Source organism: Antrostomus carolinensis, unplaced genomic scaffold (genome assembly GCF_000700745.2).
Source record: "Antrostomus carolinensis isolate BGI_N321 unplaced genomic scaffold, ASM70074v2 scaffold13877, whole genome shotgun sequence".
NCBI lineage: Eukaryota > Metazoa > Chordata > Aves > Caprimulgiformes > Caprimulgidae > Antrostomus > Antrostomus carolinensis.
The window spans coordinates 43,074-61,795 of NW_010325424.1; the positions used below are offsets into that span (position 1 = coordinate 43,074).

Consider the following 18,722-nt stretch of genomic DNA (forward strand, 5'->3'; position numbering starts at 1 on the left):
GATGAAAAGACAAACAAGTACATGTATATTCAATAATAATGTCAGCTGGGTCAGAGAAGAATAGAAAATAAAATGAATTCGTAACACCTCTGGAGACAGCTCTCTGATACAGACAGTTTTCTCTTTGATTTGCCCTCACTGGCAGTATTCATTGTGACTTTAACATATCCACCAAATTGGCCTTTATTAATAGCTGGCCTGATCTTTGTAACAAATGTACTCTGTAATCTCCAGTCTGGGTGCTTCTGAGGTTAACAATTACATAAGAGCAGAATAGATCACATGCGTATTTACAGGGATCTCTCACTCAGGAGGGCCTAATTTCATGTTCAAACCATCCAGACAGTGTTTGAGCTGTAGATACAGAGCTCTTCTTTCTCAGGGCTTTGAAGCTGAAATGGGTTACCTCTCTAGATATGATAGTCACCTTGGATTAAGGTTGCTGGCAATCTTAAAAAGCCCTTATTGGGCTTTGAGTGTGATCAGATGCTACTTGCTTATAAATGAGAGTTAATAGAAACATTAAACAGTACAAGCTACCGTGACCCATGCCTTCAGAATATTAAGCACATTTTAAAATTGTGGAAGACCATCTAGTCCTCTGCTTTCTGTAAAATATTACCTCTTCTAACCAATATCCTCTGGGAGCAGGTTATTTGAACTCTTCAACGTTCTACTTTCATTTGCACATACCATGTATTTTTAATTTATTCCCTCACTTCTCTGGCTACCATATATTTATTGTTGATACCATACTCAGTTTCTCTTTAATTATTCCATCTGCCAGGAGTGTGTGATGCATTTTAGAAGCTGTGTGGTTTAGTTGTTTAACCTTTGAGTCTTGTAACTGAATGGGATGACATATTCTTCATTTAGCCGAACAGCCTGAGAAGAATTATATACTGCAAGTGATAAGCTTGGAACTGCTAAAGAAATACCAAAATCCATTTTTTTTCCTCTCTCTAGTTGTCTAAACATCCATTAGACTCTTGAAGGGGACTCGTAAATCCTGCAAATTTAGTTTATCTGAAACCAACTCTAACAGTTGTCCTTCCTACTAATCATGTTTTATATCCATTTTATATTTTTCAATATTCAATAAACATGTCTTGCGTTTACTTTACTTGTTAGAAAGTGTCGTCAGTATAGGCTGTATGGGGACAGTTATTAATCAGCTATTTCAGATGGCTGTTTGATTAGTTTAGTAAGTGTATTAATTTATCTTTTTTATGTTTTCTTCTTTGTTCTTTCCATTTATCCAGTATGGAATTTCCTTTGTCCTTTTTGGTTTATTTCTACCAGGATATGTCAAAAAAACAAAACTGATAGCTGGAAAGAAAAAAAAAAAACCACCACCCTTTGGGCTTCGTTCATGAAAAGATCCTTTGCATTATGTCCTCTTAGATCTGCATTAAAAAATAATAATAGAGTACATTATCTAGCAGTGCTGCTTTAAAGCAGTGGATAATTTACACATTAAAGTGAGAGGTAGGTTTAAAAGTAGGAGTGAGGATTGAATTAGAGTTAAGAGTCAGAATTATATAGTCCTGTATGAAGATGGTCTCGGTTTCCTGGGGGTATTGTCCTTCCGATGGGTAATGAGACTTGCACATAACAGTCTGGGGCTGTGGATAGATCGAGGTACAACAACATGTTGAGAATGGCACAGCAAGCAATGACACTGGAGAAACAAATGTGTCTGCTAGATAAACAACATTAAAAGTTCCTGTTCATCACCGAAGTCCAGGCCTTTGAAGATTAATATTTCCTGAAAAATTCTGTATTGGGTTTACATGGCAAGGTTTTTGTAGCAGGGCAGACTGCAGTTGTGGTTTCTGTGCGAAGCGGCCAGAAGCTTCCCCCATGTCCAACAGAGCCAACGCCAGCCGACTCCAAGACAGAACCACCACTGGCCAAGGCTGAGCCCATCAGTGACAGTGGTAGCGCCTCTGCCATAACATATTTAAGAAGGGGAAAAAAACCTGCTGCACAATAACAGCCAGAAGAGAAGAGTAAGAATATATGAGACACAACTCTTCAAACACCAAGGTCAGTGAAGAAGGAGAGGGAAGAGGTGCTCCAGGCACCAGAGCAGAGATTTCACCATAGCCCATGGTGCAGACCATGGTGGGGCAGGCTGTTCCCCTGCAGCCCATGGAGGTTAACAGTGGAGCAGATGTCAAACTGGAGGACCCCACACCAGAGCAGATGGATGCCTGAAGGAATCTGTGACACCACAGAGAGCCCATCCTGGAGCAGGCTCCTGGCGGGACTTGTGACCCCATGGAGAGAGGAGCCCACACTGGAGCAGGTTGGCTGGCAGGACTTGGAACCCTGTGGGGGACCCACACTGGAGCAGTCTGTTCCTGAAGGACTGCACCCCATGGAAAGGACCCATATGGAGCAGTGCATGAAGAACTGCAGCCCCTGGGAAGGATCGACGTTGGAGAAGTTTATGAAGGACTGTCTTCCATGGGAGGGACCCCATGCTTGAGCAAGGGAAGAGTGTGTTTTGCCTGTGACAGGAATTGCCAAGCAATCTCCCTGTCCTTATCTCCACAAGCCTTTCATCGTCTTTTCTCTCCCCTGTCCATTTGAGGAGGGGGGGTGATAGAGCAGCTTGGTGAGCACCTGGCATCCAGCCAAGTTCAACTCACCACAAATTCTTACTTTTAGAAGTTTCTTTGTCCATGCTACAGTCTTACTTTTATGGGTTCACATATTACAGGGAGGCATCTGCCATTTATCAAGACATTAATGACTAATAGTTTTGTGTCCAGATACTTGTAACCACTGAGCTGCCCAACAAGAGGTCACCAAAAGACAGATGACTTACAAACTCATTTAAAGATCTCCTTGCACTTTCTCTTTTTAAGAACGCCAGCAGGTCTTTGAACCTTCTGATATTTCCACATTGGGATTATTGTCCTGTCTTTAAAATTCCTTGTACCAGGGGGCTTCCATGATTTAGTGGTAGTCTTCAAACGACAAAAAAACCAACTTCCTACAGAATATCCATTGATTGCTGCAGTTATTTAAAGGCTAACAACAAAAAAAAAAATCATAGACTTCAGTCTCCATCAAGACAGAAAGAAAATAGTAATTGCAATTTGCAAGCTTCCTGCTGTGGGTAAAGGAGCTCAGACTGGGAGAAAGGAAGCTCAGCAATTTTAGTGGCTGTCACAGCAGATCTGGGTGAGATGTGCCGATTCATTCATATGTCATCCTGTGATAAAAGAATTTGACAAGGTGAAAAGATGGGTGTGAGGTAGAAGTGTGCCCAAAGGAATATCAGCTCTGAGGAGGACCACCAGATAAAAGCGTGAATATATGGGAAGCTGCATGGGAATGTATTTCATGGCTGCAAGTCACATCATTCTAGGTAGACAGACCTCAAAAGAAGAGATCTTTCCTGCAAAGATGTAACAGTAAATAATATGGTTTCTTACCCCATGCATTTTGCCATACCCAAGTCTTGGATTAAAAAAAAAAGTGGTAATATGAGTGTTAATATAGCAGTATACATTATTCAACTCTTTCTTCTGCCAAAGGAAAGGAACGAGGCATTGGGACAGCCACATCTTTTAGGAGTTTTCTTCTCCTTTAACCAAGGGCAGGGAGCTGTTATGTGAGATTTCCCTGTATGTAAAAAAAAAAAAAAAAAGAGGATATGAATTAGCAGATTTCTACGTAGGAAAATGTTTGATCTGCCTTCAGATACTAACAACTGTGAGGACCCATCAAACCTTAAACAAGCTCCTCCTCTTCTTGCTATTGTCTGCTCTGCATTCCCAGTTTGATAAGGTGGAGATTGGTACTGGCCTCAAAGATCAGTGATGCCCTGGATCAGAAATGAAACATGGAAGACTTTTCCTCAGTTTTTAAGAGTCTGAGTTCTGAATTTCCCTTCCACCTTCTGATTTAAAAATACATGTAGCTGTATATGGCCTATCACAGTGAGACAATGTGCAAATAAAAGAGAACATGAAAGAGGAACTGACTGCCAAAATTGATGATGGATGAGTCTGAAAGTCGTATGTTCTTACCTAATACCACACAGAAGGACTCATACATACATGCGTCGAGTATTCATCAGTTTACTTATCACAGACCTGATTTTGCCGTTGTTGAATTGAAAGGGAGTTTTTCCTCTGACTTTGCTGAAGGGTAGATTCAGCCCATTGTATATAAAGTTAATTCATTAAATGTAATTCTGTATTATCTCTCTGTTTTTTTCAGAATGCTTGAGGATGATCTGAAACTCAGCAGTGATGAAGATGAAAATGAACAGGTAAATGCATCTGATATAAGTGCATAGACATATAATCTGATGCAGTTATTTCATCAGTTGAGTGTGATTGCATGTTGGTTTGCTATATTTGCATCAAAAGCATTTTGGGGTGCTGCAGAACCCATTAACCTAAGTCTTGCTTGCGTGTACAACCTCTGTGGGAAGAAACACAACTGCAGAGTTGGTTTGCACTTTGCAATTCATTTGTACAATTGCACTGAAGAAGACTGGGTCTGTAAGTTTTGTTCCAGTCAGTGAGTAAAGGGCTTGGAGTCCATAGTTGGTAATCCAGTGATTACCATTTCTGAGAGGGAAAGTCCTCAGTGTGTAGTTGTAAATCAATACTGGAAGTCTCTCAACCTACTTGGGACATTAATGAAGAATCATTTCATAAAGCTGGCTCTTGTCATTCTCTATCCTTCCCGTTTTGTGAATATTTATGAATAGTGCTCGGAAATAAAGTTGGTGAAATTCATGTTCTCAATATTCTTATCAGAAAAAAAAAAAAAAGAGAGAAACTTTGGGTTAAATTAATCCTTCATGTTACTTTATATATGCAGTAGGCTCAAATGATTAAACATCTGCAATAGACAGGAAGGTAATGCTGTAATTCAGCATAAGATCATCTGTTCAGCCTGAGAAATGTTAATTATTAGTCAACCTTTCTTTCTTATTTATTTTTAAACCACCCAGAAGTTCTCCTTCTACCTACCTAATCCATCGTTTAAGGTCATGCCAGGAGAAATTTACCTTCCTGGTGTCAGTTGACCCCTTAGTCATACAAGTCAGTATTTTTTAGCACCAAGTTAGACTTGCACTCTCATTTGAAGCCAGAGGATCGATCAAAAGCCTGTACTTGTGCGTTGTGCTGTTGTACAAGTGTGGTGGCTTATGAAACCAGCAGATTTCCTGATCTATTGGAAACTTGCCCAAATAGTCTTGTGAAATGACATTGTGATACTGAAATGCCCAAAATATAGAAATGGAAATAAATTGCCAGGTAGGAGTTACTTTTGTTTTTCTACAGTAGTAGTTTTCTAGTGACTTAAGTAGAATTGTTCCAAATTTACACAATTTACGCTGCTCAGATGAAATCATGTGTCGCTGCTGAATGAAGAAGCAAATGCCTGGACCAGCATTTGCTGACATCAAATTAAAAGCCCTCACTGACTTGAATAGGTGTCATCTCTGATGTTAATCCCAAGTAGAAAAGACGTGGTTGTATCTGTGCTGCACAGCAGAGTATTGATAGCTCTCAAAAATCACTGCTGTCTTGTGGTACATGTGTACCTCTTACCCAAAGGCAGCATCACGTGTGTAAACAGTGTCACATTTCTCCCAGTTCAGGGGCTACAGCCTGAGTCCTTTTGTGGTGGTGATGTGCAGGAACTGCAGAAGCCTCAGACAGCATCAGAACTCCATATAAGTTTCCAGTAATGCCATTCACAACATAAGCTGCAGACAGACAAGAGAGCACAACAAGGACTGTTCATGTAGTTTCTAAAAATTTTATAGTACATAGCAAATGTTTTTTCCTTTTGGCAATGTGAGCTTCATCTCACCCTGAGTGATTAAAATTGATTCAAATGTCCTAAGCTCTCCCAAATATCTTCTTAAGAAACGTATTATGGTCTGTATATTTAGGGATTCCAAACATGAAAGCTTCCAATCACATAAAAAATAAACTGTCTAGACAAGAAGCACACTAAGCATATCTCTTAAATGTCTGCACTTCAAGGGAAACCTTCACCTTTCCTATGTAGCCCACATATGTATGGTTGCATCTCTTTTATTTTAATTTAAAACAGGGTATACACAAAGTTATACACATTACAGGAAAGAATCCCACAACTTTTTAGGTTTCCTGAATGAATGACTGTATGTGTCTGTCCTTTAGATTCTTGTCACACACTGGATCCCAGACCAAGGCCTTGCAAAACTGAGCAGCATGGCTCTGCCACATCACTCACGCATTACACTGGCAGTGCCTTCACGCTTTAGCAGCTTCTGCCATATCTCTTTAAAGAGAGGGGATTACAAATAGAAAGGAAGGTTGATCTGTCCCACTGGTCAGACCCATAAACATCAAAAAAGTAACTGCAATGGTTTTTGACTGCAAAATATATTTTCCAAAAGTATATAAAATATTCATTCATTAGGGACATATCATGGCAATTACAGTATTTTAATTTTACAATGTTGAATGTTCAGCTGTGGAGCCTAAGGTTAGAAAAATACTTTTTTTTTTTTTAACATAAAGATTGTACAGTCAAATAACCCTTGTAATTCAGCTGTACACGTGTGTGCATTCTGACAGGGAGAGAAAAGATTGAAATTCTCAGCTCAAAATCATCCTAACAGTTTATGCATCATTTTTATAAGGAAATGGAACCATTGTCTTTACAATCTTTCTGATTTATTTTTTTTTTTGCTATAGGCTTGAAGCCAATGTGAAACATGAGCTAGCATTTACTCATTTTTATAAATAAAAACACAGTCTGTAAAAATTAAGTTTGTTATCTTTATCTGTACTCTTATTTCAAGGAAACTGAAACTCTTTGAGAACAGTGGTCAGCAGAGATCCCTAGGATTTGTCCTTTCAGAATTGCTAGGGACACTTCAGTCTTTTCACAGCAGGGGCGGTAGTGACACTGATCCATAAGTGGCCCTTGATCTCAAGTTTTAGTGAATGTCTATAATATGTGGAGAGAGTCTGATCTATCAGCCTGTCTTCTGAGACTACCAGTAGTCCATTTGTCATGGTGGAAGGTTGTTAGAAGCTTGTCTGCAAGAAACAAAGCTCTTCTGTCTTATTCTCTCACACCTATGAATGAGCACACTTATTTCTCATCTTTATTGCATTTATTTAGGGGTCCATGGACCTCATGCTCTTTCAGGTGTTAAACATCTCTTTCCTTTTCTCCCCATTGCTGAGGAGAAACCCAACATGCATGATAGGTCTGGTCAGTCATATAATTAAGAAATTGAGCCTGATTTCTGGATAGGATGAGAACTACCAGGTTGAAGTCAGTGAAAGGTGTTTAAACGTGCTGCCCACTTTTAGCATTCACTTTTCAAACAGGATTTTGAATAACTGAAAATTGTTCGTTAGAGTTATACATGGTCTGGAGAACTCTCCTTAATATAAATGTTAGGTCTTTTTTGGTTAAGACACATGTGATGATGGCCTGGCAACATATTACCTAGAAAAAGATTTCTGAAAGGAAGCTATATACTTTAATTTCACCCCAGAGGGCTTAAGAGGCTTCAGCAAGTGAGAGTTGAGTGGAAAGCCAAACTACTAGTGCCAAACTGATAGAAATTTCTTGGAATCCTTGTCATTTCCCTCTCTTTTTAGACTTCTGGCAGTTGTGGGATTGATGTTGAAGTTGTCAAGTGAATTTCTTTCTGCTGTGATGTGAAGGAGGTCCAATGAGACATTTGTTGCAGGTCCCTTCAGGCTTCGGATCTGTAAAGCTTTGGACCATATTGATTTTTTCAGTAGAGCACAAGGGAAGTTACAAGTCACTCCACTCCAGCTACAAACTCCTGTCATCACTTTTTGGGCCTCACTTGGAGAGACCACAGTACATCTAACACATGTAAACACATCCCACAGTATTGTCAGTGTGGACTCTTTAGAACTGGCCATATGACACATGCTTTGTCCCATAGACAAAATGCTGATTCTTATGTCTCATTGTGGGTGACTTGGGATTAAAGACACACAGCAAACGATGGGTTAGATCTGGAATCAATTTTCATTTACAGCTGAGAAGCAGTTATTGATGCTGTGCTCACAGTTCAATAAAAGATCTGAAGATACAGACCTTGTGTTTCTCTTTCAATATAAGCAGTATAATCAGTCTCAAATGTTTTTACAAAGAAAATTGTATTGACATTTTTATTAAAATTGCTGTCTTTAAAGTTTTAAGTTATCCACAATTTGACCTACTTGAATGGCTTTTAATATGCATACTGACCAACCCAATAGATTTTTATGTCACTTATTTATAATACCATGTACACATCTGTTTAATGTATTATTTGAGAGATATTGTTATATTTAAGCATTGCCTGGATTGTAAACTCTTGTTGTATTGTCACTGAGAGGGATGTTGGCATATGCATCAGTATTGCATTCAGAAGTCCTACTGCAGAATGTTTTTGTATTGGCTATGAGAGATACAGTCAAGGCAGATGACAGACATGTTTTTAGTAAAACTGTTAGATGACAAGATGTTTCAGAGATGCTAATGTTAACCCTGTTCTGTGAGGAAGGACAGAGCTTTTAGATGGCTTTATTACTCTGTTAAAAAAATACATCAGAAATTAGGAAGAGTAGTGAAGATTTTTAATTAGTAGCTCAGTTCAGCTAAAAGAGCTTAGATAAAACACAGGTTAGTATTTTTGTTCTTTAAAGCACCTCTGTATAATTCAAATTAACTTTGAGCTCAAAGGCATCCAAATGAGTTGTGCCTGGATACAGTATTTTAAGTAGCTGTAGCGTACCCAATTTTCTTTAACCAGCTCCTCTTTGTTCTTCTGCCTAAGGAATAGTCCTGTTAACCTTTGAAATGCATACTTAATTTAAAGTACATTGCTAGTGTTCTGTGTGTTTTTGAACCAAAGAAACTTTGATACTAGTTACAGACCTGCTCAATTTTCAGTATTTTATGTATATAGTGGTTTTGTCAAAACAAATCAATAAGATGTTTTTCTTTTAAATTTGATTTTTTTTTCCTCCTTCCCTTAATGATTGCAACTTTATTGCTACTTCTCTGATAACCATACAAACACAAGACATGCATATGATCCATGGCCCTGCCCTGTTATTTGTATTTTACACAGACATAATTGGTTTTTTGCTAGGTTAGTATTAGGTAATTACATACAAAATGTTTGACTTTGTAGCTGAGTCTAAAAAGGTGATCAGCCATAGGCTGAGCTTTGAATTCTTATAATGCATACTGAGCTTTCAAAGCCTTTGCTCAAGTTAAATTTTTTTAAAGTTTATGAAATTCTAAGACACAGTATGTCTTCATCGTATCATGTGAACACTTTTTGAAGTGGAACAGCGAGCACTTTCGTTGTAACAATAGATATCCTTTCCTGTTGTAATTTTTACTGTTTTTTAGCTGGATCCTGAACAAGCTGTTTACCTCCCCAAGGTTTCTCTACATTTCCATTTACTTTGTTATCAGCAGAAAGGCTGAAGAACAGCTCTTCTGTAATGACATCAATACTGCACACACAGTGAGAGAGGTCATCTTGTCAAAGCTACAGAAAAATCAGGTGGATTAGGATGAAACTAGGTGCAAAATAACTTTGATAGAGTCTTTTAATGTAAACAGCTTATCTGTCATTGGGTTCCATTGAAATCCCAGAATGATGCAGCATCAGTTGTAGCCACAGCAGTGTGTGTTTTGATAAAGAACCCACATTCCAGTGTTTTAAGATCTATAGTCATGTTTTATAATTGTAGGAAAAATTTCATTAAGCCATTAATGAAAATAGAAGCTATTAGGATAATACAGTCATTCTCCAACCTTGTCAGTCTATAACCATGAAAAATCCTTTCATCAAGATAAGACTCTTCTTGCTTCCTCAGTCCATTTTAATTGATATTAACATTTTTTTGTTCTGCACAACACTAGTTGAAAAAAACATATACCATCAACTGTGTAAAATGAATATTCCTGCTTCCATTAGACAAATCTTTGATAATAAGAGATTTGATAGCTGACATGTCTAAGGTCATAGGTTCACATCATATGTGAACCTATGTTTTTTTGTTTATTATCAGCAGAAGCTTTCAGTAACCACTTCAGTAACCACTCTGAGATCTGGGCTGAGCTTGCTGCAGTTCTGAGCAAAAAATATGGCACACCACTAAAATACACTGTTACCAAAAGCTTTTAACTTGTTCAAATTCACAAAATCTCATGTCATTGTTTCCACACATGTTGTTATTGTGGAAGTCATCCGTCAGTGAGGATGGGGATTAATACAACCCTCAGGACACATGGTTTCTGTAGAGTGCACAGTACTACAGATCAACAACAGTAAGTTTGCCCCTGCAGGTTGTAGCCATGCCCTTACCTGGGCTCTGGGGCAGCAGTTGCATGGACCAGCAGAGGAGCTGGAGGAGCCTCGTCCCTCCCACTGACTTGCCTTTTCCATGGGTTGCCTAGTATGCACTGGCAGCTCAGTGTCTCAAAAACCCTGTGCCTCAGTAGAGAAAATAATACAGGAAAATAAAATACTGGTAGGCAGCCCTAACAAAGGAGGATTTAAATGCCTTAGTTGAAAAGATAGATAAATGCAGCTGAAAGAAGTCCTCTCCTCACTTCCCCACAAGTAAGAAGGCACTTTGTAGCCCCTCAGCTCTCTTTTAAACAACTGCTTCTCTTGGGTTTAGTTTTTCATGCCACCAGCCTGAAGCAGCCAGGCTCTGTCAGCCATACCACAAAACATCATTCACCTGAAGAGAAGCTTTAAAAAGACCTGATGCCTCCATCACTAGTTAAATAGAGGTGGAAAGGCCAGTTGTTCCTCAGTACATCTGTAAGGACCAGATGCTGGAGATCTGCCAGCCTTTTTGGGGTGTAAGGAAAGGAGGAGATGCAACTTTCAGTCCACAGGATGGGTCATGTACTCTGTGTGAGTGCATGCTTATGCACACATGTTTTGTAAAGGAGTCTTTATTATAAGCGTGGAGGAAAGATATATTTCCCCCGTGCCCTTTGTTATGTATGTCACTTATGCAAAAGCCCTGTATTGTTTTGGCAGCAAGTAGAGGCAGCAGCAGGTGAGATAACTGATTGACACCAGCATTGCTGTTGTTAAGAGAAAAGCCAGACTTGACCGTGCTCTCCTATAAAAATAAATCTGAAGTCTGGGATATCTGTGGGCCATCTCAGTGCTTAACACTCACTAATCTGACCACATAGGAAACATTTATCTCCCTTTTCTCCTCAAAAGGAGAGTGTGATTTTTATCATGCATGCCTTGTGAAGCATTTTGGTAAAGAGTCTGGCTTTCTTAAACTGGCCATCTGCAGTGTCACTCTTTTGTAAAAGCCCAAGCAAACATCTGTGAACTTCAAAATATCAATTCTGGAGTTTTTCACACCAGAAGAGGATAGTGCTAGTGCTGGCGCTGAGACTGGAGGCGTTGCATAAGTCTGAACAGAGAGACTCAAAGGTGGCCAGAACAAGCATAAAGTAGGTGATGAAAAGGGCATGATAAATACAGTAATTAGCTTCTGTCAGCCAGAATAAGGGGAGAAGAAATGAAAGTTGATCTGTCCTGGATGTATTCCAGGAGGAAAACAGTAATGAGAACTAAACACCTGAATTTTTCTTACAATGAATGCATCTGCCACTTCGAGGTTTGCTGGGGTTGGAGGTGCTCCATCCTGTGCCAGCAGGATGAATCTTCCCAGAACAGACCTTCTGCCCACTTGTAGGGACAGGTCAGGACCACAATGTGACAAAGCAATTGATTTGGGCAGGGTATTCTTACAGAGAGTGTGCCTGCTTTACAAAATTACCGATTTCATGGCAATGCTATTAAGTATAATTTTTGGAGCTGTGCAATTTAGTAATTGGCTAAGTCATCTGAGCAAGGTATTAAACCAGCCCAAGGTCAGCAAAGAGTTATTTCAGGTGTGTTTACCTCTGTTTACCTCTGCTACCTGTTTGTAATAGATTTAACATTCAGTATAGATGTAATGTTCGGTATAGTTTAAAATCCTAATAGTCTTTAGTCCTGCACAGGAAATAAATGGGCAGCATGAACAACAGCAACGTCGGTTCACATCTTCCCAGCACTGCCACTGCTGGTACTCTTTGACTCTGCCCTTTTGCTTCTCAAGTCAAGGGAACTATTCACTGATTTGGAATAGGGAAGAGACTAAGGATAGGTTGGACTTCAAAGGAATGAGATAAAGGCCTTTGCCACAAAGGAAAATCTAAGGGCATAAACTGCAAATGAGCAGGGGGACAAGGGGCTGTTTCTGAGATGTCTACCTGTCCTCCTTTCCATTTTGACAGCAGGTTATAACTTGTGTGAACACTGCAAAAGTATCAATTGGACATTGCAAACTAGATGTACACGTCATTAAAAGACCTCAAAATATCAGCACTGTTTAGGTAAGTTTCAGGGATGAAGATGCAAAGAATTGCTCTCTTATTGGAACTGGGAACCTGAGGAATACACAAGTTGTGGAGATGCAGCTGCACAATGAGATTGCAGGAAATTTGTCGAATATAGACTTTTACTGCTTATTTCTTGAGGGAAGTTTAGAAAAGACTTTGTTTCTCTTATAAATGTTTCTTGACCTTTTCTTTGTTTCTCTTGCCTTCTCAAAATTTTTAGTAATGTGATCAACATGTTGAAATGCAACTATGGATTAAATCCAACAAATAATGGATTTTTTAAATTTATTAGCCATCTGGAGGGTTGTACCAAACACGCATTTTAGAAAAATCATCAGATATAAGATGATGACAAATACTGTTTTATTCCTAGCTAGATGTTTTATATTTTCGCAACAAAAATATTACCTTCTAAGCCTAGGTCATTTGTAATGTATTTGTAGTGGATTATTTGCTAGGAAATTATGATTCAAACCAGAATTTCAATTTAGAATTTTTTCCTTAAAAGACACTGAGCAAACTGAAGCCTGTGCCATAAAAGCAACAATGTTCATAGTACCCACACTAGCTGATTTAAAACCAGCTCAGGTATATCTACACAAGCAACAGGCACTCCCCAGAGTGTAGTATGCACTCAACGTGTGTCTCTCTTCTGTTTCTTTAAAAAATACAGAATAGTTGTTCAAGAATGGGAAGTGGACACATTTTTCATTGCACAATTCCTTAGTTTGATTTCCACCATTGGCCTGATGGAAACATAGGGATCTGTGAAAAAATCCTGACAGAAGCCCAAATAGATGTGTTGTTGCTCAATTAAAAGCAGTTCACTTACATCAGGGATGGAGGTGACTACTAATCCACAGACAGACTGGTTTAGATTTGGTCACTCAAACTCTGTTTTTCATTTTACTCAGCCTGCACTGGACCAATTGAAATTAAATTTCCAGTATTTCAAGTATTCTTGAGCATCTCTCTGTGAAGCCGTGAAGGTTACTGCATTGCTCAAAGCACTGATGAGAAGCTCTCTGTGGTTCATACTCAGTGAGAGTTCAATGAACCATTCTGATTTGTAGATACCACATGCTTGGTGACTTGATATTTCAAAACATGGATCTTAGCTGATCTATCCCACATGTTTGGCTTCTGAAGGAAAAAACTCATTTTAAAAAAATATGGCATGATGAGGAGAGTGTGTTCTATGTTGGTTTTGGTCCTAGATACAGTAACATTGGGCTTTTTGTCCTTGAGGTGACACTGACCCAAAACATAACACACAGAATCTCAAATACAAGGTTGCACGTCAAAGGCCATTAGCAAGAAAGAAACACAATCTCCTCTGTTGACATCCGGGGACAGGTAGAGGAGAGTGTAACCAATGAAGTAAAGGGCGGGGGGAAGAATAAAATGAACGTGACACACACATTTCTACATATATCATCACATAGTAATCCTTCAGCCCTCGAGTCTGGGCTTTCTGATTCCCAGCACAATTCTGGATGGTTTGTTTACTGCACACTACATTCTCCTCCTCCACAGGAAGTCATAGTTATCACTAACTGTATCATTATAGAATCAGAGCACAGTACAGTGCAGTTGATAAGTAGTGGTTTTTAGTTCGTTGTTATTTAGGATCATAGGTAAGGCATTATTTATAAATAAGAGCATGGTATAACTTCCAAGACAAATTATAATCTACAAAAATAGATAGATAGATATAAAACTGTATATAAAACTCAACTAACATGGGAAGTTCCTTTTTTTTTTTTATTGGATTGATGAGTTTGGTCTCAAAGGAGTCTCTCTATACCTACAGGACAGGAGAACAGCATGGTGGGTTGTAAACTTACTTGTGCTGATTTGCTTAGCTATTCACTCAAGCATACAGAGCTGGTTAGAAACTGGGAGATTAACGTAAATTAGATTTGCAGCAGCGCATGGAAAAAGTTAAAGCATGGAGACCTTCCTTCTTCTGCCAACATGTTCAGTGGCATGAAGTGCCATCTGTCTCACCCAAAGACACTCTTTGAGGCTGAGCAATTACCTTCTTAAGTGGATGATCAGTGGTTCTGAATTAAGAGGGTAAGGAGACATTTTCAAAAAATACTTTTTGTCTAATCTCGCTTTCTCAAAATCAAATACTTTTCCCTGAAAATCCTGGATTTTCAGTTATGCAATGAAAAAAAATTTTTTTTTTTTTTTGCATTGTGGACACTTCCCCTGTAACACTTGGCCAAAAATCTAATTTGCCTTCTGCAGATGCCAGTTAATTTATTTTGAGCCAGCCTCTTGTCAGTCCATTCTCCTCAGGTCTTTGTGATGTAGGAAAGTTGTACTGACCGGAGTACTTCTTCTAGTTCTTTCTATCCAAACACCAGTCCCATAATTGTTAGAGATGAAGAAAATCATAATTTTTTGAATTTTGCAGTCGTTGTGCACAATCTAGAAGCAGTTTGTGCTTATTCTCATGTTTAATCTTTTGTGTAATAGTTAAATACCTGCTAACAAAATGTGTTTATGGGTATATCCACACTGCAGATCAAGTAGAGCACAGTGCAAGTGGTTCTTGAACTAATGCTAAAACTAGCACCAAAAGCAGGTGTAATGCAACATAAGAGGTAGGAATCATTCACATTTACAAAAGTCATGGGAAAATATCCCTGGACAAATACTCTCTGATGGATGATCTTCTGTATCTTAATGCTTTTCATGTATTCTTCATCTTCTGTCTTCTTATTCAACACTAGAGTCAGCTGTTGAAATAAGCTCTTAGAGAGCAAAGGCACAATTATGGAAAGGCCATAATTGTAAAAAATAAAAAAATAAAAAAAAAAACTGAAGGAAATTACAAATTAAAGTAGAATGATGGTCAAGTTCACTCTGGTTTCCATTTTCTAATCATCTTAAATTATTTGAATGCATGTTTTTAAGCTCAAAATCAGCAAAGGTCTCAAGATGTAATTCTCCTAACACCCATTGAATGTTACATTATATCAGTCCAATTTCATTCCAGTCTTTTGCAGCATAATCTCCTACTCAGGGGTATATTTATCATGGTTTAGGGACCTCCTACCTGCTCTGTTTCTATATAGTACTTTTAATACATGAAGTTTAGGAATCATTGTGGAGTTAAAACCATTTTCTTATTTGTAAAGGCCTAGGAATATAAGATAAAAAAATAACTCTTAAAACATGTTTGTCTTTGAAATATCTTAAATTAATAATCAAAAGCTCACATCAAGTCTAAAACAAATCAAACTCAGTCATGAAGATGAGAAACAGGAATTATTAACTGAGTAGCGAGGCTGATATAGGCTCAATGAGATCATTTTGTTCAAAGATTAAAGGCGATGAACACTGAAATAGTTTGAGGAGGATGGCTATGAATGCATCTGACTAGAGCTTCTAAATTCAGTAATGATCAAAAGTTAATTATCAAAGCAGAGAGAACTACTCAACACAGACAATTTGAGTCAATAGCTAAGCAGCCCAGAAAAAAAGTAATTTGGAAGAAGTATTTTCCTATAATGAAGTTATATAAAAGACGTACATTTCAAAGAATCCTGCCTAAAACAAGATTGCATTCTTCCTGATCACAGAAAAATAATTAGCTCTAATTGACAGACCTGCTGCACACCAAATATTTTCAAATAATATGTTTCTGCATCAAAGCTTAATGTGTAGAGTTACTCAATGTCACTTTGATTTTGCCTTTTTTTATTTTCTGCCACGGGGCATGCTCATGATATCACAACAAATATGCTTTGAAAATTAGTTAGCAACACCTGCAAGACAAATAAAAGCAGGCCAGATCCTGCATTTCTTTCTCATATGGAACCCCTGACATTTATTCTGTGCTGTGTTTAACATTACCATGGTTCCACTCAGAGGCAAACTGAATCATTTGTAATAGGAAATGACCATTTGCTTGATGATCCAACATTAAACTAGGCTGGCATACAGATTAACCTGAGCATTTGCAATATTTGTTTAAAACTCTGTACAAGTGAGTATGTGTGTGAAGGACACTGGCCCTTCAGCATGTGGCTTTTCTGAGGGGTAAAGAAAGTGCCTTTTCCCAGTAACAAAGGGCAAAAAATGTGGAAATTCTCCGTGTAAGACTCTAAGGAAAGATACGTGCTAGAATGTTCGTGGTCCAAGAAAATAAAATATATCTATAATTCTTTGTTCCTAAACAGTTGCCATCAACATAGCTAAGGAGTCAAAAATCAAACATCCAGTTTAGACTCTGCTCTTTAATATTCTATGACTTTGACATTGCCAGTTCTCCCTGAAATATCTTCATCTTCTTTAATCTTTCATGTAAACAGTTTAGCTCACACCATCACACACATGTTCTCCAGAATATCTTCTGCTTTACTTTGTACTAAAATCAACCGCATTATTATTATTTACTTGTGCTCCTAGACAGTCTCCACTCTTCTGTTTTCTTTTCTTTATCTGTATTTTGATATCAGATGTTTATGTAGTGGGTTTTTAATAATTCAGGGGGAAAAAACTGATTTAGATGCAAGTTTCACATGCTTGAACTCAGAATTGTTATAGTCCAGCTATTTCGTATATAGAAGGGTCAAGCAAAATATCACTGTACAGTCAAAAAAACTTCTGCCATTGTGGAAGCCTGTTTATGAGCTTTAAAAATAATTTTACTTCCCTGCAGGATGGGACTGAAACTTGGCATTTAGTAGGAGTCTTGGGAAATGCCATTTTTGATGGTGTTTTAATCCATTTTAAATTAAGCATTTGTGTGTTGTTACATGTAGTTTATTAATCAGAAAGATTTCTTAATAACATGCTTCTGACTCTGCATTTGCACGTGGCAGCTGAAAAAGGGAGATTTGGGAGAGTATCTTTGGAAAGAGGCACAATTTACATTGTTTCACTAATGAGGCAGAGACCCAATTTCATCATAGGCTTGTTTGAGAGAACATAATTAGTTTTGGGTCTGTACACTTACTTGTGCAATCTTAAGTTTAGCATTTCCTGAGGTTTAAGTGTTTTATTTAGCAACCCTACTGTTCAATTAATATAATTGTTTCCTACCATTCATTCATTGATTTATTCTTTAGACAGAAAATATAATCCAAATGAAACAAACACGTTTTTCTTTGCATGCTGGGAGCCAGACCAGAGGACTGCTGTTGCCCCATTTCAGCTCTCACAAGCTCTAATTCTTTCTCCCAAATCTTAAACACATTATTAGGTATTTCCATGGATTTAAGCACAGATTTTGTCTTTGATATGATTGGAGGCAAAAGTGCCAAAACAACGGGTATTTTGAAAAACTAGCCCCATTTTAGAGCCCAAAGGAAAACTCATTCTGGCAAAGTTTGGAAACCAGTTCTGCAGGTCTCAGAGGTTTCAAAAGTTAGTCAGTTTTTATAAAGGATTTAATTCCTCAAGGGCTTATGTGAGCATTTTTCAGGACCACTAATATTAGCAGTTCCTATGTGGGAACCATTTTATTCCCATCCCTAAGCATAGCATATCCTCACCAAAACACTTCTTTTCAATTTTGGTTGGCTTTATAAAAATATCTCTGAAGGTAATTAAGCACTAAAACTTTCCTTACTATAATAGGTTTATGGATCAGTTGTCTTAATTCTGCCTTTCACCGCTATCTGTGCTTGTAATCTGACTAACCATCTGACCACTTTCCACATTTAAATCTATTACAGTCTAGTTCTGCAAACACTAGGAGGAATATTCTGAAATGATACAACAGCACTAGTTTACCTGAAGGTGATATTTCAAGCCCTCTTGCGTTAAAACACTGTTACCTATTCTGAAAAAAATCAGAGGAGGGATGCAGGGTTGGTTCAGATTACATAATTATGCCACAGAAGCATTAAAAAAAGAAAATCTTCACTAAAATCTCGAGCAGCTTAACCAGTGTGATAGACTGACGCGGTTCTGCCATCGGTGCCCCCCGCTGTGTTGCTTAGCAACATTTTAATTCAAGAAGAATCGAAGGAGATGAAATCCCTGTGGAGAGGGAAACAGAAATAAGAGGGCCGTTGACAGATGATCTGAGTTGTTTCTTCTAATATACTGTGAAGATCATTGGCTCTTTTCATGAATGATAAATGGACTGTACACAGATCAATGGGTTCAGCACTAAACTGGAACCAGGCTCCATGTCTGAGGTGGTGCAGGCCGAGAGACCCAAAGATTTACTCATTTAGATGATTTGGAGTGTGCTTTCTCAAAGGTTTCACAAGAGGAAATTGATCTGAACATTTGGTCATCCC

At 38.2% G+C, this 18,722-nt stretch overlaps 1 protein-coding gene across 1 annotated transcript in view; it reads left to right on the forward strand.

The window, feature by feature from the left end:
* AFF2 (ALF transcription elongation factor 2) overlaps positions 1 to 18,722 on the forward strand; it is a gene marked incomplete at its 5' end in the record, with an annotated part of 117,373 nt that overhangs the window by 35,900 nt on the left and 62,751 nt on the right. The window contains one exon of the mRNA XM_029085770.1: positions 4,240 to 4,291. Coding sequence (XP_028941603.1) covers positions 4,240 to 4,291 — 52 coding nt within the window. The remainder of the gene's footprint in view (positions 1 to 4,239; positions 4,292 to 18,722) is intronic.